General features: G+C 35.1%; 1 protein-coding gene across 1 annotated transcript in view; it reads right to left on the minus strand.

Annotated features, from left to right (window-relative positions):
* Positions 1-25,818, minus strand: part of LOC131409239 (transmembrane protease serine 11F) — a 130,539-nt gene that overhangs the window by 31,442 nt on the left and 73,279 nt on the right. Inside the window, exons 2-3 of the mRNA XM_058546334.1 lie at positions 11,529-11,680; positions 4,473-4,591 (exon numbers count right to left, since the gene is read on the minus strand). Coding sequence (XP_058402317.1) covers positions 4,473-4,591; positions 11,529-11,680 — 271 coding nt within the window. The remainder of the gene's footprint in view (positions 1-4,472; positions 4,592-11,528; positions 11,681-25,818) is intronic.

Consider the following 25,818-nt stretch of genomic DNA (forward strand, 5'->3'; position numbering starts at 1 on the left):
AAACTTTGCATGTAAATAAGGAGATTTTCATTCAAGATGGCAGACTGACCATATGTCTTCTCCTTTTTGAAGACACCATTAAAATTGTAAAAATAGGGATAAATCCATAACACTGACAACAATCAAAGAGATTTCTTTAGTAGATGAGAGAGTCATTTCAGCAAATGAAGGAAAAATAACTGGTAAAGTAAGGTGGGGGAAGCCACAGACTAGAATAGGATTCTTACCCTCAGCACTATTGACATTTTGGGCCAGATAATTCTTTGTTGCGGGGAGCTACTCTGTGAACTGTAGGGTGTTTGGCGGCATTCCTGACCTCTAGAAACTGGATGTCAGTAGCACTCCTCCTCCCAGTGTGACAACCAAAAAATATCTCCAGGAATTGCCAAACATCTTTTGTGAGACAAAATTGCCCCCAATTGAGAGCCACTGGACCAGAATATAGATCAAGGGAACTCAGCCAAGAAGAGAGTCCAACTGCTCTAAAAACTCCAGGAGAGACTCAGCACTTGGAAATACCAAATACAAAAAAGAAGAGGGGATAAAAAAGAGAGATTACAAAAGCTAGCCACGTTTCTATACACCAGTAAAAACCAGTTAAACAAAAGTACTTAAAAGAGATATTAGTTCACAATGACCAAAAAACTAGCATCTAGGATTAAATCTAACTAAAGATTAAAAAGACTTTTAAGAAAAACATTTTAAAGCTTTATTGAAATACAGTAAATAAGTTTAAAGAAATGGCATCAATTATTACTCTAGACCTCTAGATTTGAAGGAAGTTAAGTCAAAAATCCCAATATGAAGGTGTGTGTTTGTGTGTGTGTGTGTGTGTGTGTGTGTTACTTGATATGGAAAAGGAAAGGGTCAAGAATAACCCAGATATACCTGAAGAAGATGACAATAATTCCAGAGGTATGAGTTGAATAGTGGCCCCTCAAAAAGATACATCTAACTCTGGGAACATGTGCATGTGCCCTTATTTGGCAAAGGATCTTTGCAGATATAATTAAGTTAAGGATCTCAAGATGAGACCATTGTGGATTATCCAGGAACACCCTGAATCCAATGATTAGTGCCCTTATCAGAGTAGAGAAATACGGAGACCCAGAGGAGAAGGTGAGTGAAGATGGAGACAGAGATTGGAATTATGTAGCCACATGTCAAGGAACGCCTAAAGCCACCAGAAGCTGGAAGAGGTAAAAGATTCTACCCTAAAGCCTCCTAAGGCTGGTAATACTTTGATTTCAGATTTCTGGACAGATTAGAGAGCCCAGCAACATCCCAATTCGTATATGGAAACTTGATTTGTGGCAGAGATGGCGTGGCAGATCAATCAGAAAAAGATTGACTATTCAACTAGCGGTGCTAAAAGAAATGCTTACTCATATGGGGGAAAAAATGAAATTAAATCTCTAAATCAAACACATATGCACATATCAATTCCATATGCAATAAAGACTTAAATGAAAAGAGAAAAAATAATATTTTTAAGACAATGACACCAGGATCAGAAAGAATTTCTTATACAAACACAAAGCATACTAATAATAAAAGAACAGAATAAACTCTGTTCAATAAAATATGTTATAAAGAGAATGAAAAGGCAAGCCACAAAATGGAAAAAGATATTTTCAATACATAAAATGGGCAGAGGATACATTTCTAAAAAAATACATTTCTAAGAATAAATTATAAAAAGACAAAAGTACAATAAGAAATGGGGCAAAAAAATCATGAGTAGGTATTTATAAAGGACAAAATACAAATGGTTGATAACCATTGATGAACCTTATTAATAACCAGGGAAACGCAAATGAAATCCATAAGTTACTATTATACACACATACCAGCTTGGCAAAAGTCAATTTATAGAAAATTTTGATAAGGAGGGAGGGTAACGTGAACCCTCGTTCCCTGCCGGTAGGGGTGCAAATGTCTAAAAACCCATTAGAAAACCATTGGTCAAAATCTGCTAAAGTTGAGTCTGAGCATAGCCTATGACCCAGCAAGCCCTGTGCTTGGTTTATGACCTAGAGAGCCTCTGGCACGTGAACTGGGAGGCACGTAAGGGTATTCATTAGCTGCATTGTTCATAATTATAAAAAGTGAAAACAGTGCAAATGTTTGTCAACTATAAAATGAGTTAATAAATAGTGCATTTATTCTAGGGCATTCTACACAGAAGTGAAAATAAATGAGCTATAGTTACATGCATCAACATGGAAAAATCTTGAAAACATAATGTTGAGTGAAAGAATGAAAGATATAATATGATTTCATTTACATAAAGTTCAAAAGAGACAAAAATTGCACAATATACAAATTGAGGATAGCTACATAGGTGATAAATCTATGGAATGATTAAATCCAAATTCAAAATAGTTTTTACCTCTGAGGAAGAGAGAGAAAAGAACATTTAGAGGTTTCTGAGGTACTGGTAAAATTCTATTTCTGAAATTGGGTGGTGGGGTCTTAAATATTCATTGTATAATTGTTCTTTAAAATGTTTTACATACGTTTAAAAGTATGATAATATCCCAACAAAAATTAATGAAAGAAAAAAATACAAAATACCAAGATACATCATTATGAAATTCCAGAAAACTAAAAAAGTAGAGTCAAAAGCTTCTAGAGAAAGAACAGATCACCTGAAAGAAACACCATTACTCCTAAGCCACATGTGATAGAATAATGAAAATGAAGCAAGGCCTTGGATGGTCTGAGGGGAAATGATTTTCAATTTAAAGTTTTACATTCAAATTATCAATTGAGTGGACTATAGAATAAAGGATTTTTTTAAGCATGAAATAATTCAGAAATTTTACCTCCCATGCACTTTTTCTTAATGAAGGTACTTGAAGACATAACCCACCATATTAAGGAAAACACGGGATGCAAGAAGCAATGGCTCTCACACACTAAAGCAGTCCTGTTCTGACCCAGGTTAACCTCTGTGAGGTGGATCTAGAAAGCAACCAGTTCAAATCGAAGCAAGAAGCATAAAGTCTTGAGAAAGAGGAATTAAAGAAATATTGAGACTTTGTAAATATATGAAGATATCGTAAAATGGTAGAGGGCTTTAAAAAAAAAGAGCCAGTCTATTCAAATTTATTTCTGGGAGCATTCCTCCTTGTATGGCATAAGAAGTGTGGCAACAAATAACAAGTGTTGGTGAGGATGTGAAGAAAAGGGAACCCTTGTACACTGTCAGAAGGAATGTGAATTGGTGCAGTCACTAAGGAAAACAGCATGGAGGTTCTTCAAAAAATTAAAAATAGAATTACCATATGATCCAGCAATTCTACTTCTGGGTATTCATCTGAAGGAAATGAAAACACTAACTCAAAAAGATATATGCACTCCATGTTCATTGCAGCATTATTTACGGTAGCCAAGACATGGAAGCAACCTAACTGTCCATTGATGGATAAATGGATAAAGAAATGGTGGTATGTATGTATAATGGAATACTATTCAGCCGTAAAAAAGAATGAAATCTTGCCATTTGTGACAACATGGATAGCAAAATTTCATTATTAACAATGTAAAAGTATTTGCATTTTATATGTATATCTTTATATTGGTTGATTCTAAAGATAAATAACCAAATAAAATGTGAATACTTTCCTGCGTTGTTAATAATTCAGAGAAAAGAAAGTACAGTGAGTGAGGGATGGGAGTGCCAAACTCCTCATCTTTTAATTAAGAGCTAGTGTCTATAGCTAATCATAAAGAATCATACTAATTCAGTCCTTTTTCTATAGTTCCATTACGTCTGTGTTCCAGAATAACTCTCATAAGCTTAAAAGAGTACACTCTAGGCTAATAAACTGTGTTTTGCCAAGCAAATCTGTAGCTTCCATAGACAAGCTTTTCACAGGACAAAAAATGGAAGACTATTCTATTTGACTTTCTGCTATGATAGGTAAGGATTTAGCTTGCCTAATATACTTTAAAAAATTATAAATGCCTTAATAAATGCATAAATTTTCAAGGGAAACCAAAATATTTGAAGGGCATAACTAAATTTGAGATTGATATCAAGAATTATAGACACACATCCTTATACGTAACCCTTTATGTGGTTTTAAAAGCATAATAAACAAAATGATAAGGCAAACATGGCATTCTTATATTCTTATTTTGAAAAAGTTTAAGGATAATGAACCAAGAAAAAAAAAATCAAGAGTTAAAAATAGGAAGAGTATCTGTTTCAACCAACAATTTCCTCAGGTGCTAATTTAATTAGTTGCCTACTCTAACCTACATACATTTAATGGTACATGGTATCATTCTAAATATTTTACATATATTATTTAATCCTCACAACTGTATGACCTAGATACTGAATTATCCTCACTTTACAGAAGAAAACATTGAGCCGTGGAGGGGCTGAGTTTCTATAATAACCACATTCAAAGTGAGACAGAAAAACATTAATAAACTTTTAAAATTTCTATTGGGTTTACCATTCTCTCAATCTGATGACTTCTTTCTGTAAACTCTCTTGAGTTTCTTATTCCATACTTTTCTTTATATTTTATATTTGTGATTTTAAAAGAGGCAAAGTAATAGAATGACTTATCATCTGAAAGGTAAAAATAAACAAAAGATTCATGCTTAATCATAATCGGTTCCTTGTCCCCCATCCCTAGGAAATAAACTTTCTTCTTAGTACAAAAATTATTGTGTACATTTTCAAACATTTTATAATTTCATCATTGCACCCTGCTAAAGTAGAAAATTCAGGCCTCAAGGTACGCTTTCTAGAACACCACGTTTACAGTGTTTATGCATGTCAAAATGTTCACACAGTTGGGCATGCACTATACTATGGAAAGTAAATATTGAAAGCAATTGCTGACAGGTAAAAATTATCAATTCCTTCAAAGAATTGTAATATAGGTATATCATGGCTAAGCTGTATTATATAGATACATTGAACAGGCTATCAATTTTTTCTCTGCTACTAATAAGCTTACATAAATAGAAGCCGATATTTATTGTTTTCACATGCATATATTGATTTGAATCAAGCAGTGCCGAACCAAACTCCAAGTGGTTAGGAGCACTCCACTGACAGGAGATACAGGAGACATTTTTATAGGAAGAGGTGGAAGCAAAGCAAGGAAATTATTTGATTGGCTATAGCTTAAGTGGTTGCCTTCTTTGGAAAAGCCTAGTTGGCTGTTTGTGATTGGTTGTTCTTAAGTTTCATTTTCTTGGCTTTGAGTGCATTGACTCTGGCTTAGGTTTTGCTTACACAGGCTATCAAGGTATTAGAGCCACCCCAGTCCAATGACTTCTCTATTTAATTACTTTAACAATTGATGATTCCTAAATTTTTATCTCTAGACCAGATCTTTATCTTGAGTTTCAAATCTGTATCAACTGACTTCAGGGAACTACTTGTTGGACATCCAATAGTCACATTAAATATAATATTTCCAAAGGGAAATAATCATTTACCTCTTCCTGTACTCAAACCTCCTCCACTCCCTCTGTTTTCTGTCTTGATGAACAGCTTCATTATCCACACAGTCACACAAAGCTTGATTTCATCCTCATTTCCAACATCCAGTTTTTCAGTCTTTAAGATCTATGGATGCAACCCATCAATATCTCTCTAATCCTTTATCCCATCCAGAAAAGCTAGGTCCTCAATTCAGCTCTTCATCAACCACCCAGCTTATGTCTATCCAAAACAAAATGATTTTTCTATTAAAAAAGAAGTCCTCCATCTAAATTCTCTACTTTAAATGCTGTCATTACAATCTACTTCATTACCCAGTCTAGAAATCTTGGAGTAATCTTTGATCTCTTCCTAATTAATCAACAGCTTCTGACAAAGTTATCACCTAAATTTTTAAAATCCATCTCCTGTTCACAAATTCTACTGCCACTAGTGCTCTAGTTCATTCCCTCATCATTTATTGTCTGGAAAATGTAACAGCTTTCTAACTAGTACCCTGCCTCACATTCTATTTTTCTCAAATCTATTCCCCACATAGTAGCAGAACGATCATTTTAAATTGCAAATTTGACAATATCACTTCTCCAATTAAAACACTTCCATTTTTCTCCGTCTCCAATGGGAAGGAGTCTCAACTCTTTACTATGATCTACAAAGGTTTTCCTTGACCTAGATCCTGCCTACCTCTTGAGCATTTTCTTTGCCACATTCCCCTTAAGATTTATTTTAAAATGACAGCAAACTGTTTGCATTTGTCTGCATTCACCATGCTGTTTTCTTTCCCTAAGAGTTTGCTTATGTCATTCCTTTCACCTGAAACGCTCTTTCCCAGGAATGTCCTTTCCATAGACCTCTCCATTGCCAAAATTCTATCCAAGGTATAACCTCCTATCACCGAAAATCTCTGGAAGATTCAGCCTTAGATAGGGATTTCACAACTGTGCTGCTATATTATCTTGTGAAGAACTTTGCACTTGCCACAGTATCATAATGATTGATAGATTTTAGTCCACTGGAATGTCAACTCGTTAAGGAAAATGTTGTACAATTTTTGCATTTGAAGAGGAGGCACCATTTCAAGTAACATGAGTGAAAAGAATGCTGCTCCAGGCTTTTAATAAAGTGATGAATTAATTAATAATTATTTCAGTAGTCACTTATCAAGTGCATAATACATCAGACTGTACTAATCATCTAATTTTTAATTTAATTAATTAAATTTTTATTTTAAAACATTTTTCAGATTATAAATGCTCTATCAGAAACTCTGGAATGAACAGAAAAGTATATATAAAAGAATAAAAATAATCTATAACCCTAATATCTAGAAGTAACTGATATTATTTTGGCTTTTGTTTCTCCTTCTAAAAATATTGTTTTAATTGATTGAAGCTTGGTGAAGTAGAAAGGTAACTTGCCAAAGATCACTCAACCAGTATATGGTGGCCCTGAGATTAAAACCAAGGTTCATTTGACTCTAAATGGAAGTGGAACCAGTCCTATAGAATGGGAAGACAAACGATGCTATCCCAATTCAGAATTTACTTGTAGGTTTCAAGAAGTTAAACTTTAAAAATAGCTTTAGAAAATGAGTTTCTGGATTTTGTCTTCAAAATATTTCATGCAACTCTTTGTAAAACAAATTTGTCTTCACGCCATAACAAAAAATATAATAAGTAATCCTAAACAATCCTGAAAACAATTAATCTGCATCATAAAAATGTTTGTTGAAAAATATAACTTACTATATAATTCTAGGTAACTAAAAAACAAAAACCAGACAACTTGCAAACTCAGTGTTTGAATTTTTCTAGTTAATGTCATATTTCATGTGAATGGTGATGATTTTATTCATTAATTTTAAAAGATCTTCACACAATTATGAAGGTATCATTATTAAATATATATGTGTGTGCGTATGTACATATATTCTACGATTTTTTCATTGGCAGAAGATATTTGCAACACATACAACTGACAATGGATATATATTCAGAATATAGAAAAAACTACCCAAATCAATAAGAAAAGACAAATGACTCAACAAAAAGTGCAGAAAAGATTTGAAGAGGCACTTGACAAAAACGGGAAATCTAAATGATCAATTGACACATGGTAGGTGCCCAACATTATGAGTAATCAGGCAAATACAAATTAAAATTACCATGATAACATTACAATCTACACCAAATTAGCAAATATATAAAGATATGGCAACAACAAATGTCAGTGAGCATGTGGAGCGATGGGAACTCCCATACAGTGCTGATAGAAAACAGCTTCGTATTATCCATCAAGTTAAAAAAGCACATGCCCAGTGACCCAGCAATTCCACATCGACATATGTTCCCTAGAAAAACTCTTGCACATGTGTGTCAAGATATACATGTAAGAAGTTTCAAAGCAATATTGTTTTAATGTCTAAAACCTGGAACCACCCAAATGTCCGTGAACATTTGAGTAGATTAGTAAATTTTGGCATTTTAAGACAATGGAATATTAGTCAATATTGAAAATAAACGGACTAAAGCTTCCTGCAGCAAGGTGGATTACTCCTGCCACAATATTGAGTAGAAACAAGGCTCAAAACATATGTATAATTTTATTATATTTAATGTTCAAATAGGGTTTCATTTTTAAATATTTTATTCCCTTTGATTAAATAAAAAAGGAGGGTCTAAATGGAAATCCTGAGGACAAATAAGAATCCAACAGTTCATTAGTCTTTTTTTTTTTTTTTTTTTGGTGAGGGAGATCAGCCCTGAGCTAACATCCGGGCTAATCCTCCTCTTTTTGCTGAGGAAGACTGACTCTGAGTAACATCTATTGCCAATCCTCCTCCTTTTTTTGTTTCCCCAAAGCCCCAGTAGATAGTTGCATGTCATAGTTGCACATCCTTCTAGTTGCTGTATGTGGGACGCGGCCTCAGCATGGCTGGAGAAGCAGTGAGTCGGTGTGCGCCCAGGGTCCGAACCAGGCTGCCAGTAGCAGAGTGCGTGCACTTAACCACTAAGCTACCAGACCAGCCCCTCATTAGTCTTTTTATCATGACGGGTAACAAAAAAGTTGAGACATTAATTCTGTCAGGCACTTAATATTTAATTAATAACACTGAAATTATCTTTTAAAGTGATACCCAAGAATTTATTGAGTTGTAAATATAAAACCTGAGAAAGAGAAAAAGTGGCCCCTGACATCCAGGTGCTGGCTTGGTCCAATCACCCAGGCCTTGAAATTCTCCTGTTGAAGAGAAACAATTTCGTAGAACATCAACATTAGACAAGGCCACTCTCTAGCCATATAGATGATGACAAAAATAAGACCATTCTATAGATACGTCTGACCTCAGACAAAAACACAGTCCAAACAAACTAACAAAAGAGACAGAACGTCTCCCTGTTTTGGCTATTATGACTGTTGCTTCTCTAACAACTACAGCTTTAGCCTCAATTCATTGCTTTTTCCTTCTGGATAAGATTTATTAAGATAAATCACAGCATTATTCCAGCTTCCTCACAGCATCCAATCCAGAGAAAAGACCCACTTCCTTGAACCCTCTTCCAAATCACCTAACACAAGCCAAAATCTTATAATACTGTACATCCTTTCTAACAGTCTCTGACTAAGGGCCCGATGGTCCCCCATGGCACATGCTCTCCTTCCCTGCAACAAATAATAAACCCAACTCGTTCAATTACAGATGCATTCTTGGTGGTGTTTGGATGGAGGACATTGACGAATCATTCATATTCTAAAAGTCACTGAATTATTTTATGATCTTTATTTTAAAATTGCCCATATATTAGAGAGTAGATAATTGGTCAGAATTAATAATACAGTGAAAGCTGATCATTCATAATTATTGAGATCTTTAGGATAAAAATAACTCCATCAAACACACTTCAATCCTGGTGATGTAAATTTTACCATTGAATCTGCTAAAATCCTGACTTTTGTTTTGATTATTTCACATATTTTATTATTTTTACTCTCCTGCCTTTCAGATCTATTTATTTCCACTTTTTAAGATTAATATTTTTAAAATAATTTTTCTTCTTCTTGGTGTTATCCTGGTTACTACAATGTGTTTTCCTTCACTGAATTGGTTTTGATTTCCTTATACTACAAAAATATGTAAATTACTTTTTTGAAATGTGAGTGTCATCTTAGATACCTCCATCTTATCCCCTTCCACTTGTGTTTATCCTTTGTCATAGACTATCTTCTCCTTTGTATTATTACATTTCCATCTACATTCAGGCAACTGGTAATTAACTACATAGAAAGTCTGTGTGATAGATTTATCAGATTCTTGAGTACTAACCTCTGTATTAGTTTCCTAATGCTACTGTAACCGATTACCACAAATTCAGTGGCTTAACACAACACAAATTTATTCTCTTACAGTTCTGGAGGTCAAAAGTCTGAAATGAGTATTACAGGGCTAAAATCAAGAGCTGATTCCTTCTGGAGGCTCTAAAGAGAGAATTCTTTTCCGTGCCTTTTTCGGCTTCTAGAGGCTATCCTCATTCCTTGGCTCGTGGTCCTGAATCACACTGTCCCCTTCTCCCTCTGCTTCTGTTGTCACATAACCTTCTTCCTTCTTTGACCTTCTTGCTGCTCTCTTATAAAGACATTGGGATTACATTTAGGGCCCATCTGGATAATCGACAATAATCTCTCCTTCTAAAATCCTTAATGTAATCATATCTGGAAAGTCTCTTTTGTCATATACGGTAACACTCATAGGTTGCAAGAATTAAGACATGGATGCTTTGTAGGGGAAAGGACATTATTCAGCCTACCACAACCTCTATGATATTTTTTAAGATACTTTTTTGCCGTTATTTTTATTATTCCTTCACTTTTTCTTTCTTGAACACATGCAGTATTGAAGGTGGAAGGCATTGTAAACACAAAAGTACTTCACTACCTTTTAACCCAAAGAAGATATTAACAAGAAAGACACGGGCCGGCCTGGTGGCTTAGCGGTTGAGTGCGTGCGCTCTGCTGCTGGCGGCCTGGGTTCGGATCCCGGGCCCGCGCCGACGCACCACTTCTCCAGCCGTGCAGAGGCCACATCCACATACAGCAACTAGAAGGATGTGCAACTATGACATACAACTATCTACTGGGGCTTTGGGGGACAAAAAAAAAAAAAAAACGGAGGGCAATTGGCAATAGATGTTAGCTTAGAGCCGGTCTTTCTCAGCAAAAAGAGGAGGATTAGCATGGATGTTAGCTCAGGGCTGATCTTCCTCACAAAAAAAAAAAGAAAAAACAAGAAAGACACAATTGCAGAGGGTAACTCTGTTTATCTTTTTATTTCATGACAGTCTAAGAAATGGATATTATCAATCCCCCAATAAAGTACGTAGGAAGGTAAAATGGGCATGTTGGACAATATCTCATCTCTTCCTGGGAGATCTTTCAAGTATGGTTTTATTGTTGTGAGTCATATGATTTTGTAAAATTTTAGGCAAAGTCTCAGTCACATGTGATTATAAATACACATACAAAGCTAAAGGCAAATGAATCTTGTTTGACTATCATTTGGTTTAACTGTGGTACTGACTATCCTTTTTTGCACATAATGGAGAACTAATTCTAAGTTTTCTCTTCTTCCCCCAGTCATGAAACAATCTCTTTTTCCTTCAAAAATAATGTTTGATCTTTAACACTTTAAAGACATTTTTTAAGGTAACTTTTCTTGTATCATCAGGTTTTCTTGGGGCAACTTATTAATGTATTGGTTTTGAAAAAAGTATGTTAAACTCAGCACATGATGTGATTAGTCTTTATTCTGAAAGTAGTCTTTTCATTTTTCTTTCTCTTTTTAAATATATATTTCTTTTGAATGTGTCTATCCAGCTTCACTGGCTGGAAATATGTAACAGAGCTCAATACTGAAGCAAACTATAATTTAACATCAATAAAAGATCAGTCATTAAAATGTTAATATTCTGCAAATGCAATTTTTTATACAACAGAGAATTTCAAGATATTAAGTCATGGAGTACTTAGACAATAGAAATGTGACCTGGATACTTACCCTTAACAACAAAATGAGTAACAATACCAATTGCAATTCCTATAATTGCTACAATTGCCAATGTGAAAAGAGCTAGTCTTATAGGGTCCCAAAATTGCTGTCTTCTTTGATATTTAACTCGTGGGTAATCAACTTCTGAAAATTCAACTGGTCTGTGATAAGAAAGAAAGAAACAGTAAGAGAATAAAAAATTCATTATAGTTCTATTTTATATCTTGCTATGTTCCTCTATGAGAATAGTTTAGATTGCCAAATAACAACAGAATACTTAAATCTTGAAAAGAACACAAGGTTTTAATTTGTAGACCCTCCCCCAACACCCTAATCACAGTAAAAGTTTTGGCTAAAGCTCTGCTGATGTTGACATCAAAGTGCAGTGGGAATATATTCTAACTCGAATGTCAACATGCGGTAGAGCTGCACTTCGATGTATTGGCAATTTGAAATTTGGGTGGCAAAATACAAAGACTCACTTAATAAAAAGGTAATTTATAAATAACATTTTCATATTTTAATAATGGAGTTTTTAGCAGCAAAGTTATATAATAATCTCATCAACTTTACTTGATTAAAAATAAAAGAATTTAATCCAAATACTTTTTTTAATGACCTTAAAAAATTTCTTAATGGCTTGTTTTAAAAGTAACAACATTACTTTTGAAAACCTGATCATGTTTCTTCACATTTTATTAGCACCTCCTAGTGAAATCACAAATTATGAATTGTACTTGACAAGTCTCCAGTCCCTACTAGAGCTCTTCATCTCCACTTGATTTTTTTCTGTGTGTGTCTGTGTGTGAGGAAGATTAGCCTGGAGCTAACATCTGTGGCCAATCCTCCTCTTTTTGCTTGAGGAAGACTGGCCCGGGCTAACATCCATGCCCATCTTCCTTTACTTTATATGGAACGCCACCACAGTATGGCTTCACAAGCGGTGCATCAGTCCACGCCCGGCATCCTAACCTGCGAACCCCAGGCTGCTGAAGCAGAGCGTGTGAACTTAATCACTATGCCACTGGGCTGGCCCCATTCTTCCTCTATTTTATATGTGGGTTGCCGCCACAGCATGGCTTGAGTGGTGTAGGTCCCTGCCCGGGATCCAAACCCACGAACCCGGGCCACCTAAGTGGACCACATAAACTAACCACCACACCACCAGGAGCCCCATCCACTTGATTCTTAACCTATTACAACTTGTGCATTACCTCCCCACTCAAAATATTTTATGCCATTTTAATCATCTTTCTCCAATTTGAAAGTTGGCATTTATTTACTTTATTTTCTGAATCCCAAAATAGGATTCAATATTTAATACCTTGCAAGTGAGATATTTTTGTATAAGTTTTAATATTTTTAATTTTATCTAACAAATATTATAAGCTTTATTCATTAAATGGGATAATAGAAAGTCCTTAGACTAGTATCTACTACATGATAATAATGTTTCAGAAACTGCTCTAGAGCTCCAGAGGTATAAATATTTTAAGACATACTCTTTGCCTGTAGGACACTCACACTTTAAAAGAGAATACAGACATGGAAACAAGTAATTAATATATAATGTGAACTGTGCCAAAACAAAACTTTGTACAAGAGAAAACAATTAACTTTTTGGAGGGCTGCGAGTGTCAGAAGATTTTATCAAGAAGGTTACACGACTAAAACTTTGAGTAGTAAAATTTCTCCAGGTATAAAAAAGGAGAAAAGAACAGAGGGAAAAAATAGGCTAGGGATGTGAAATAGCATTCATTACTAATAACTAGTACTGGGAATAAAAATATGCACATAAAATATAGCTTTTGCCTCAAAGAATTAATGTTCTCTCAAAGTATGTTCACAATTACAAGTCTTTCACAGCACTACCATACTAGAAAGAGGATATGGTAAGCCTGGTTGGTGGACCAGCTCATGAGGAATCTCGTAACCCAAAGTAAAGAGCTTGAAATTGACTCTGCAGGGGATGGGGAGTCAAGAAAAGTTTTAATCAGACTGAGAATTTAGAATAATCACAGAGGTATAAATCAGGATGGGGATTAGATCCAGGGTTCAGACAAGAAGACCAGTTTAGAGGTCATTTTTAAGGTCCAAGAGAGAAATGATGAAGGCCTGAACTAAGGCTGAGGCAGCAGGTGGAGAAGAGGAGATGGATTTAGCTCTAATTCTTGAGTTTTGTTGATTGCTAAGCTGTTGGACAAGGGAAGGATTAATGGCTCCCTGTTTCAATGTCCAGGAAGACGACTGTGACTCTAAGCAGGATGAAGAAGATTAAATGAAGAGAAAGTGTTTCCAGTGTAGACATCAATGTTATTGATAATGAGCAGTGTGCTGTCCTTACACTTGGGTCTGAGCCAAATGGAAAGTATCCATTTTATGCTCTTTCTCATTGCTTCATTTTATTTTATTTGTGTCACTAACACCTATTTGCATGACTCTAGTAAAACTAACTGTTAAGGTTGGTACCACACAACCCAGAAAAAACAAAAAAGTTACTAATGTCCCCATGTGCAATGTCTTCCTCCTCATCCATAATTGAAGTCTCCATTTCCAAAATCTATGGATTTTTTAAGTGTTCTTGATTATTTAGTTTGTGGATATTATGGTTGCTGCAATTTTTTTTTCATTCCGACTTCCTTTTTTCCTAAGTTTTGTCAATTTTGTTGCTGCACCCTGAGCCCTTCAAGAAGAAAGAAATGACAAATATCAAATTCTGTCAGATTTATGGGAGTGATAGCCATGTATTACATCATGATAACACCGCATCATTGTAAAGAAGATTTTTTTTTATCATGGTCATATTTAATTTTAAAATGAGTTTTGTCTGGTGATCAGCTATTCTCAGTCTGATATAACTGGAATGTTGACTTTTGTCTCATGTGAAAGTTGAAATAAGTTTTAGCAAATACTCATTTCCATGTTTTGAAGTAGAGCTGGCAGGAGCAGTATGCATACATCAGCTAACTGCAAAGGAAGTGGTGTTTACCCTAATTGGGGAGAATAAGGTCATAAAAAACCCAAGAAAAGTATTCAAAAAGTTTAAAGAAATTTGTTGGCTAGGCTGTTGTGAAATGTTTGTGATGAGCATAATAAACAAAATGCATTCAAGGCAATCTTACGTGTGCAATAAACTTTGAGAATTTGGTTATGATAAGTTAGAAAGATTATTTTTAAATGTGCAAATGGTTCAAACTTTGAAAAAGATTGTTTTATTTTGAAGACATTAAAAAATCCGTTTATATATTCCTATATGTTTCTTCTGATCTGTACGTGACAATTATTTATTCATTTAATCTGAATATGAGTCTGATGTTAAATGGTACTTTATATTACGTCTGTTTAAAAGAGAGCATTAAGCATAAATTTGTCCTTTAGCATTTATTTTTGGAGGGGAAAGGTTGTTTGCTTTGCCTTGTTTTATTTTGTTCCTGTTAAAGTAAAATGAAAATAAAATTTAGGAAATATACAAATAGAGAAGGAAAATACAACTCAAACTTACTCCTCCATTAAAAGAATCTTTTCTGAAGTTAAATGGAAAATGTTGGTACATGCTAGAAAGTGGAGAGTGCTTTTTTATGACGGAAATAGACACACATCAATTAGGTTTAATCCTGGTTTTACTAATATTAATAAATTAGTTAAATTCTAGAATTCAGTCTTCTCATCTGTAAAACGAGGAATAAAAGCCTTTGAAAGCTTTATTAAGATCCCAAATAGTACAAATAAGTAATATCAGTCAAGAATCAGAGGCTAGTCCTGTTTATTTCCTTCACAGAAGCAAACGCCATTGTTTTGCTCTGTTTTGTCTGTTTTTGGTCTTGTCTTTAAATATAATTCTTCACATAATCTAACAGTTTGTATTGAAGTATATTTCCATATTTTTTCCTGAGTTATCTATAATTCAACACAATTAACTTCAAAGTTACTCATGTATGTTATTATTCTTTATAATTTATGAAAACATTATTTCTGGATATATGGCAAAGTTAATAATAAACTGATCTCTGTTGTATCAGTTTATGGATACGTAGACCTTAAGAACATAAATCTGTTGGCTTTCCGTGTAAAAATGCTCTGAGTAGTTCAGCTGGTTCCACATACCAACCACTCAGCAGAGTTAAAATAAAACCATGATCCTCAGTCTGAAGGCAACAAACCCAGAGTATTTAAAATGAAACCCACACCTTTGTTCTAACAACCTTCTGGGATAATGCCTTATCCTTTAACGCTTCAATGTGGACATCAAATAAAAATTACATTGTTATGACATCACATTAGTGTACTGAAGATGAATAAGATGTCTGTGATTGAAAATAACAAGGTGTAGATTGGGTGGGGGACTACTTGGAAAGACTGAGTAAGGAAGTCCTCTCTGTGACAGTAAACATTTATGCTGAGACATGAAGGATGAGAAGAGATCTGCCATGTGTAGAATTGTTGCAAGTCTGTTTCTCGCAGATAGAAAGTGTGTGAAGTGCTTGCTTTGGAAAAAAACTTGGCCTGTTGGATGAACTGGCCATTGAAAAAATTATTATGGCGAAGCAGCTATAAACCAATGAGCATTTCCTGGCTTAAAATTTTGTTAGTAAAAGAAACATTTCAGTTTCTTTAGCAGAAAAAATTCCTTCTATACTCCTACAGTGATAGCCCCTGCTTATATTTTTCCTGAGTCTAAGCATATGCTGCTATTTCATTCTTATGACTTAACTCAGCTAGATACAGCAGACTAGTGACATTATCAAAGACCAAAAAGATGTATATGAAAAAAGCTGTCTTACATCTTTCTCTCCAGACAGCCTCACAGACATTTGACAAAGAGAGCAAACATAACCTACAATACCGTCCTCTCCAAAGTGCCACCTGTGTGGATTAGCAATTAAGCCTGAGAGTTAAGTCCTCTTTCAGAGGCAGCCTCTTTGATGATAAGCACTGTAATCATACTTAAATAAATAGCTGAGAAAACTTGCCCCCTCCCAATAACTAGTTGTAATGAGCTCTATGGTTAGTATATCAAAGATGGCTGACAATTGGACATATGACAGTGGCTTATTAGAGAGAGGCTACAGTGGTTTAGTCTTGAGATTTTTAAGTTTATTTAAGCAATTGGAATAGAGTTGCTTTTCCTCCAGTTTTTCTATAGACTTTTTCTTAAAATGGAGGCTTTTATGACAAATTAAATGGGGTTCTAACTAGTGTAGTTTAAGTAGAAGTATGCAGAAATAGGCCACCTTCATTATATATTTGTGCATTAAATGGCATGTGTCTTTTATATTAGGCACAATGGGGAGATTGTTACATGATTAAGACATGTTCCAATCTCTCAGGCCTCAACCTTGGTATATCTTTTGATCTATATCAGTAAAAATACATGGAAAAGTCATAGTATTTTTGCCCAGATTAAAGAATAATGAATTACAAATAAGTCATGATAATGAAAATAGCCTATTAGTGCCTAAATAATTCTTATTTAAGAATTTTCAAAATTAATCTATTTGTACCCTTTTAAAGAGTTAAAGAAATATACATAAGCATATATGGTTCAGATGGATTGTATACATCACAAAAGGACACTCATAGGACGGGAGAGATATCCCTAGGCTAGAGTAAAACGTTTTTAATCACCAAACCTCACTACCAGATATTCTCTGGATGGCATAATTAAAGAATCAGATGGCAAGTTCTAAATTCATATTTAGGATTTATTTTCTGCCTGTATTTTTGCTTGATATGACTTAAGCCACTGATTTGAGACACTTTTTAGCATGTGGTTTGATATAGCACTCTGCCTCTTAGTAAACTTAATCTCTCAGTGCTTTAGTTTATTCAGTTATAAAATTGGGATTTGAACCAGTTCATTACTGAAATATACTGGCATCACTTCTCCCATTTCTAGACTTCATAATACAGTTGGTGTGGGTGTTTGATTTTCTAAGGTTATATCGCCAGAAAGCATTTCTGTTATAATTGAATACTTATTGATTTAGCATTGATTGACTAATTCTCAGCTTCTCTGAGCTAATTATAATCTACTACTTTTCCAAGTCACATTATATCATATAGACAAGTCCCAGTCCTTCAGGTCTCAGCCTATCTTTTAGATTGTTGATCTTAATGTGAGAATGCATAGAACAAAGCTGTTCATATATATTATATGTATATAGTAGAGCCATTTAATAATCAATATTATTAAAACTACAGTATTTTATTTGTTGGTACAGAGGAAAAGCTTGGTCTAAGCCTTGTAAACTTAGGTATCATCTACTTTCTCTGACCTCCAAATAGATTAGAAGTTTTCCAGCACTTTTTCTCTCTCAGTCTTAATATGTGACTATTGAGTTCACAGTAAAAGGTCCCAAAACTACATATTAATAATATTACAATAGGTTTATTCATGTAAAATGTGTCAAGTGTTCTAGACAAAGCACACTGAGTACTGAACTTGCAACATACCCTGAGCCATATGATGCATGATCTGGTCAGCAGGATTGTTACATGTCCTTTTATTATACTTAATTCAAGTCTGTCTAAGAATCTTCTATTATGTGCCTAATATATTCCAAACACAAAAATTAAAAAAAACAAAAGACATAGACTGTATTCAAGGGGCTTATGTAGAGTAGAATGACATAAAATAGGAAAATCAATACAGTGTCATAGGGAAAATAATAGATATATCACATACTGTGCTAAGAAAACATGGAGGATTGAATAATAGAAGTTGTTTGGAAAAGGGACAGAAATGAGTACAGGGAAGACTTCTCAGACCATGCGACAGCTGAGCTAGCCCTTGAAGGATAAAGGGAGTTCTCCAGCCTGTGATACTGTTAAATACATCCTGCACCTGTTACTCTTTGTTTGCAAGGACAACAACTTCTCATTATCATAAAAGCACCATTTTAATCAGGACTATGACAGTAAAATTTATTTGGAAGTCAAAGAAAACTGACTGATTAATAGCATTTTGGACTACCACTCAAAAGAAAAATTTATAAAATTGATAAAAGAAAACATTTCACATATTTTGGATGGAAAATTAGAATAAGAGTTTAAGAGAGTTTGGGAAACCGTATTAATGGTTTAAACAGTCTAATTTAGTTCAGCTGATGGTAGTGCAATTCTTTTGGTGAGAAATTTGCTTTGGACTTGATAAGAATTTCAAAGACCAGGAACACAAATTAAAGGACTCTGGCAAGAAATGTCCTTGGTTTTGTCCAAAAGACACATGAGGACATATTCTAAAATGTCATGATGAAAAGTGACTACAGAAGCATAAAGAACTGGCAAAGTGGTGGGAAACTGGGGAAATTTCAAGTATGAGTTAGTCATCAAAATTAGCTTCCCTATCAGCTAGACATGACTGGTTTGGCAGGCAGTAGAGAAGAGCAAAGTTACAGAGTGTGGGCAGAAATTGCATAATATCTTGCTCCTTTACTGGAATATGTAATAGCTCTATACATGGTGGGGTGGGAAGGAATGTTAATCCTATAAATCCTATTTACATAGTGCAATATGGTATAAAAGCATATAAGACATTTCAGGATATCGGTGATAAGAATTTTATATGTTTTCCAAAAATTCCTTAAAAAAATTTTTTTTAGACCTGTGCGTTCTAGATCCAGCACAAGATCTATCCCTCTTTGTAGCTGACCTTTAAAATCATGATTGCAATCATGTAATCACCCAGAAGCAAGCTCCTCTCATGCTGTAACATTAGCAAGGTCAGCTCCACCTCTGAAAGCAGTTACATGAGCAACAATATTTAGCAATTTAAGTCTTACAAATATGAATAACATTTCTATAGTTTCCCTGTGTCCTTCAAAAATATAGCATGGTCTTCAGAATCTTCCACCTCAAGAAGACTTTATGGTTACTATGACTGCCAAGTATAATGGTAATAAGACACTTTTGATTTCATTCATTCACTTAACCTATGTTCATTAAGCATCTATTGTTTCAGGCACTCTTTTAGGTAGTAGGGATATAGCAAGACTGAAGATATATTCTCTGCCTTCACATCTCCCAGTTGGGAAGACAGACAGTGAGCAATAAATAAATCTATACATAAAGGTAAAGTGTCAGGCAAGAGGACAGAGAATAAATGGGGGTGGGGTGGGGTGGGATTAAGGTGATCAGGAGAGACCTCTCTGCCAAGGGGACATCTAAGTAGAGACATGAAAAAAGTTTAGGATGAAGTCATGCAGATATCTGAGGGGAAAGTATTACAAGCAAAGGGAACAGTAAGTTCAAGTGTCCTGAAGTAGGAGCAAACTTGGTGTATTTGCCGAAGAGTGAGAAGGTCAATGTGGTCTATGTGCAGTGAGCAAACAGAAGAGGGAAGAAGAGGAGGTCAGAGAGAGAGTCATGTACCAGATCATAACCCACCAGGTCACAGTAAGGACTTCTTTATGTGGTTCTGAGTGAGAAGAGAAGCCATTACAGTTTTGATCAGTGGAACGGAGTGGTCCTGTTAAGAGGATTACCCTGTGGAGAATACACTGTGGTGGGGGTGGGGAGAGCATGAAGTGTGGAAGCAGGGAAACTAGTTAAGGGACTATTGCAATAGTTCAGGAGAGAGATGATGGTTTCTTGGAATAGAATGTGAGCAGTGAGGAGATTAGAATATATAACTGGATTTAGAATATATTTTGAAGGCAGAGCTGACAGACTTTGCTGATGAATCGGTTGCAGAATGTGAGAGAAAGAGGTAAGGAGGATTCCAAAGTGTTTAGCCTGAACAGGGGAAAGTGAAATTTTGAAGGTAGTGAGACCCTGTATCTCAAATTAATGCTTAGATGGAACTCTAATGTATAACACCAACTTAAAACAGAGCTGTTCTGGATGGAAATGGTGTATAGAACTCTACCAGTATGTAACCGCCCCACTGAGATGCATTTGCAGGGATTCACATTGACATGCAAACTCTTTATCATCACCCGTTGGAGCCCTCAGCAGTCTGATCTGTCACACAGCCCCTACTGCTCTCTCTTACATTCAATTCTCCAGCCTTTACCAGCCATGCATCTAGGGAGCACCTTTTCACCTTTTAAGTGTCACCTCTATAAAGTCTTTTCAACATAGGGAACTCCTGGCAGGTTTTGACCTGTAAGCAAGGAGGCAGCAGGCAGGTAGTGGATATAGGTATGAGACGTTTATTCCCTCTCTTCCCAGGGCCTCAGAAGAGGCAGGAAAGGCTGGGATCCAGAGAAGTTAGTCTGACAAAGGAACCTGCTTCCTCTGAGACTGGCTGCAGATACAAATATATTTGTATGTATGGGGGTAGAGATTTGCAGACTCCTTTCTTGATTTTACCCAGGAATTCATACAGAATCTCAGAATTCACAGTTAAATATAACTTATAATTAATCCTCTTCTATCACCAAAGCTAAAATCCTCTTCATTGTATCACTACTATAATGTTGGTCTGCCTGTTCTTAAAACTCTTCCTTCCTAACTTCCTGAGGCAACTCCTCTCACCTTTGAATAACCTGACGATGGTTTTTAGGAATGTATTCCTAAAATTTGCATCCATTGCACTAGTTGTATTTCCTTAGGATCATACAAAATGGAACTAATCCTTCTGTCACATGTAATTCACTCAACAAGTTCTAACTGAGCACCTGCTGTGCACCCAGCACTGTTATAAGCACTGAGTATTCAGTGATGAACAAACCTAGGTCCCTGTTGTCACATAAATTAAAATCAGGTGAATGTTTCCAGTTCCTTCTACGAGGCAGCCAAATCCTTTTATTGCCTTGGGGAAACAGGGACATGTTGAGAAAGCATTTCCCGTACATCTTACAAGAACTGAGGAATATTACTATAAATTATATAAAAGGTAAATATAAATGATGAAAGCACAACTCTCGGAGAACTTCGTAAGTATGCTTTTTTCATTCAGAATTTAAGTCTTTGGCTTCGTTTTATAATCAACCAAGTGATGCCTCTCAAAATTAGAAACAGAGAGCCAAGAATTTATGTTGAACAAAGTTGTATATTATTTTGACTTAGCAACAAAAAGGAAAGGAGGATGAGTTGGCCAAGGGTTTAAGTACAAAAGAGAAGTTATTTTGTGAGGATTATACAAACATCTTTTAATAAGTATGACCAATATTATTCAAATCTTTTTGATCACTATCACATGACTTCCTCATTGGGTATATTTCTGTCTTTGTTCTTAATATCTTTAAAATGTTACAAGGAAACCCTGTATTATTAATTTGAAGTGAGTGAAGTGAATCCATCAGATAACACATGCCATCAAGATGAGAATTTAAATATCTGACTATTTTTGGTACTAAAGGAATATAAATAACCAACCTTAAGGTAAATGAGGTACACTCCTCCATGTGCAGCATAAATATTTATATGCTAATCAAGTGTTCTTGAGGTAGCAGCCCTGAGGGGAAATTCTTTTTGTGATTTACCATGTCTTAACATATTTGTATCAACCTGAAGCTTAGACACACATTAGATATTCTGTTTGGGCATAGTTCTCTGCACTTCTTGCCAGAAATCCTTCATTTCTGAGAATGCCCATGGTTAGTAATACCTCTTTAACAACATGGGTTAACTGAGGTTAACAACCTTCCTTAAAGCACACACATACACACACACACACACACATAGTGATACGTTAATGGAGAGAAGCAGCAATAGAAAACAAATATAATATTCATTTTAAATGCAAATGTGCATGCACACAGGAACCTTTGAACTTCAGCAATGTCCACAGACTCAGAGCCTTCCTCCCCAGTGTTTGGCCCTGGATATAGGGCACAGTGGAATTAAATCACCAGCGATAGACTGTCTTTCGTTATGGCTCATATAAAAGGTGTAAAGTTTGTTTTGAGTGATTTCAGTTGAAATATAGTACAGTATAGTGATTAGAAGCACCCTCTGGAGCCCAGCTGTTCCCCTTTGAATCCCCACTTTAATACTTACTAGCCGTGTTACGTGAAGCAAGATGCTTAACTTCTCTGTAATTTAGTTTTTTTATCAGCAAAATGGGTATAATGGTATCTACTTCGTAAATTTCTTGTGAAAATAAAATGAGACAATATATATAAAGTGCCAGAAGTGCTATAAAGGTTTTTGCTGTAATTAAAATGCCACTAACTTGCTGATCTTGATGAAAATCTACTTTTCCCAGGAATAATTGATTCCAAATGTCTTTCCTCGCTTTCAATGTAGCCGTTTTATCTTAGTTCTCACTCCACTGGAATGTTTTTCTGCATTCTTATCTGACTTTCTTGCCTTGAAAAATAAAATGGCTCTAGTAGGAGTCCTAGGATGAGAATGGAGAGTAACAACTCTTCAACTGTTTGTCAAAGACATAGTATTAAGTCTCCTCAAAACAACCAAGGCCATCATACATTTTTATCCCATTTTTCTTTTGTGCCTTATTTAGGTTGAATCTTGCCAATTGGAGGCAGTTTCTATATAAATTCTGCGTTGTATTATGTGTGATGCTGTAACACAACTAAACCTCAACCCAGAACACAGCTATTTTCCCGCTCTTTACCTTGTCTGCCTAGTCTACTTTTTACAATTGAAGCTCATACAGCTACTATTACAGGTTTCACTCATCTCAGTTTAGTATTTCTGAAATTATTCCTTTTCTTACATTCAATCTCCTGATAAACACATTCTCTTTACAAAAATTTATTGCTACCCTTATGACAACTCAGACATTCTTGCCTGTTGTATTAAGAAATCACGAAGCAGGCTGCTCAACACTTGCAGATAGTGGTAGATGCTCCTGCTTATCAGCTTTACGTCTTCTTAATAACCTCGACTCTTCATCTTAAAAATGGGACAATGTATTTAATCTTCTGGACTGTGTTAAGAGATAATATAAACTAAGGGCTGAGCACAGCGCCTGACAGAAAATAGGCAATCAATGAAAGCAAAGTATTGTAATTGCTATTATTTATTGCCTTGAAATTATAATACAATTCATTCAATGGCACTCCACAAATGCCATCTTGGGGGAGGCAGATTTGTGTGATTTCCACATTAAAACATCTCCTCTCTGCCAAGCATGGTGCTGGCAGTTGATACATTTTATCTCGAGTTCATCCAACAGTTCTGTCATGTAGTTATTAATAGCCTCATTTAACAATGAATTAACTAAGATTTAGATTACCTCGGGCAAGGTGAGAATGGCAAGAATTGGGACAAAGATTTGAATTCAGGCCTATGATTCCACATCTCAAATTATTTCTATACTGCACACATCTTCTTTTGATAATTAAACCCACAAATAAACTGTCAGATTTCAGTTAAATTCTGCCTCATTATGTCCTTACTGAACTATCACAAGGGAGTCTTAGCTGTTCTCCTTGTTTTCACTTTTTCTCCCCAGCAATCTGTCCAACACTCTGTGAACAGTGGTATTTTGGAAAACTCTTTTCTGGCGGCATTTCTTCTGCTGAAATATCTCCTCCAGTTGCCTACTGTCTAGAATCAAGCCCTAGATGTTCACTCATAGCTCTAAACCTACCTTTCAGCCAGTCAGTTACTATTTTCATTAAAGTTCCCAGTAGCTTATCTATTAGACTATCCTTAGTCCCCTGAACAAGCCCTCATACTTGAATGATTCTGCTCAAGCTGTGACCTCCATCAGTATTGCCCTTTCCTACCCCTGCCCCACATCCAAATCCTACTCACCCTTCAAGATGCTGCTCAAACGTTACATTTATGGGAGATTTTCTGAATCCCAGCTAAAAGTGGTTTCTCTCTTCTTAACTCTAAACCTCTTTGGGGTTAATATTCTTCTGTTATACGTTGCGCTCTCCCTACTAGGTATATAGGTTCTCATAGTGCCCTATACTTCTCCAACCTTAAACTAATAATAAATAATCAAATATTATTATTTTTGTTGATTTTTAATGTCTATTTTTCCCTGCTAGGCTGCAAACTCCATAGGGCATAGATAGTACCTATCTTGCTCATTGCCGTGTCTCCAGTTCTAGCACAGTGCCTGAGATATAGTAGCTGTTCAATAAACATTTATGAGTGAATACCTAGACATTACATTCTACTTCGTTTAATTGTCTGTTATACTAATAATCTGTCATACCCTTTGCTAGGTTATGATCTTCTAAAGGGTGGAATCTATTCCTCTTTACATTACTCACAGAGTTCATACATATGAGTTAAATATATTAATAAATCTTCCCTTTACAAAATCTGATTTATAGGAAATAAAATTGCAGAATATTTACATTTCTAGTATTATGCATTAAATCAAATATTATATGGCTATATTCTTATACTTCAAAAAAACAATATCCTTGATGACTGCTTCTAGACAATAAACTAGGGTTTCACTGGTCAATATTTTATGAAATATATTTTTTGGCACTAACTTACAAATGCTATTAGGAATAATGTATAATCCCAAGAATTTGACCATAATGGAATAAAGATTTGTAGTTCAGTAAAATGTTGATTTGTATAAAAACCAATTCAACAAAGCCTCAGATTCTTCTAATCCTGCTGAAGTTTTACTTTGAGTAAACTAACAGAGTTTTTAAAAGAAATTAAGAAGTTCATTTTCCTAAATAGGTCAGAAAGAACATTCAATCTCAGTCACTAGTAAGTTACTTGGAAATCATCCTTACCATTAAATTAAATTTACACACACAGGAACTATCTTGGTGGCTTAGTTCTAGATATTATTTGTGTATAATCACATTTTCAAATACTTTATAATTCAAGCTGTCTTATCCCTCAGTTATTCTGGCTTAGTAATATTTCACTCACAATCATTAAAAATTTTAAGTCTGCATCTTTGCATTGAAAGGTTCTTCTTTTTCTTGAAATAGTCCTCCCCCAGATATCTACATGTCCACTCCCTCATTTCATTCAGGTGACCACACAAAATCATCTCAGAGACCACTCTAACTACCTTAAAATGGCCCACATCATTTTCTATCCCTTTATTCTTCTTCACTTTTCTTCATTGTACTTATCATTACTCAAATTATGATATGATATTTATTTGCTTATTTTCTGTCTCCTCCATTAAAATATATTAATTTAATGCCAGACACGTAGTACATATGAAGTAAATATCTGATGAATAAATGAACTTAACATTTAACTTAACAGTTGCTTTCCTATAAAAGATCATTTATTGCTGTTTCAGTACTTTATAACATAAACTCTTTATCAGGTTGAACCACAAGTTTGTGTCAAAGGTATATTCAGTTGTTTGCAATTGTTTTTCCAGTATACATACAGCAAAAGGAGAGACATATAGCTGCATAGGATAAATTTCTCAAGCGAAGAA

Source organism: Diceros bicornis, chromosome 8 (genome assembly GCF_020826845.1).
Source record: "Diceros bicornis minor isolate mBicDic1 chromosome 8, mDicBic1.mat.cur, whole genome shotgun sequence".
NCBI lineage: Eukaryota > Metazoa > Chordata > Mammalia > Perissodactyla > Rhinocerotidae > Diceros > Diceros bicornis.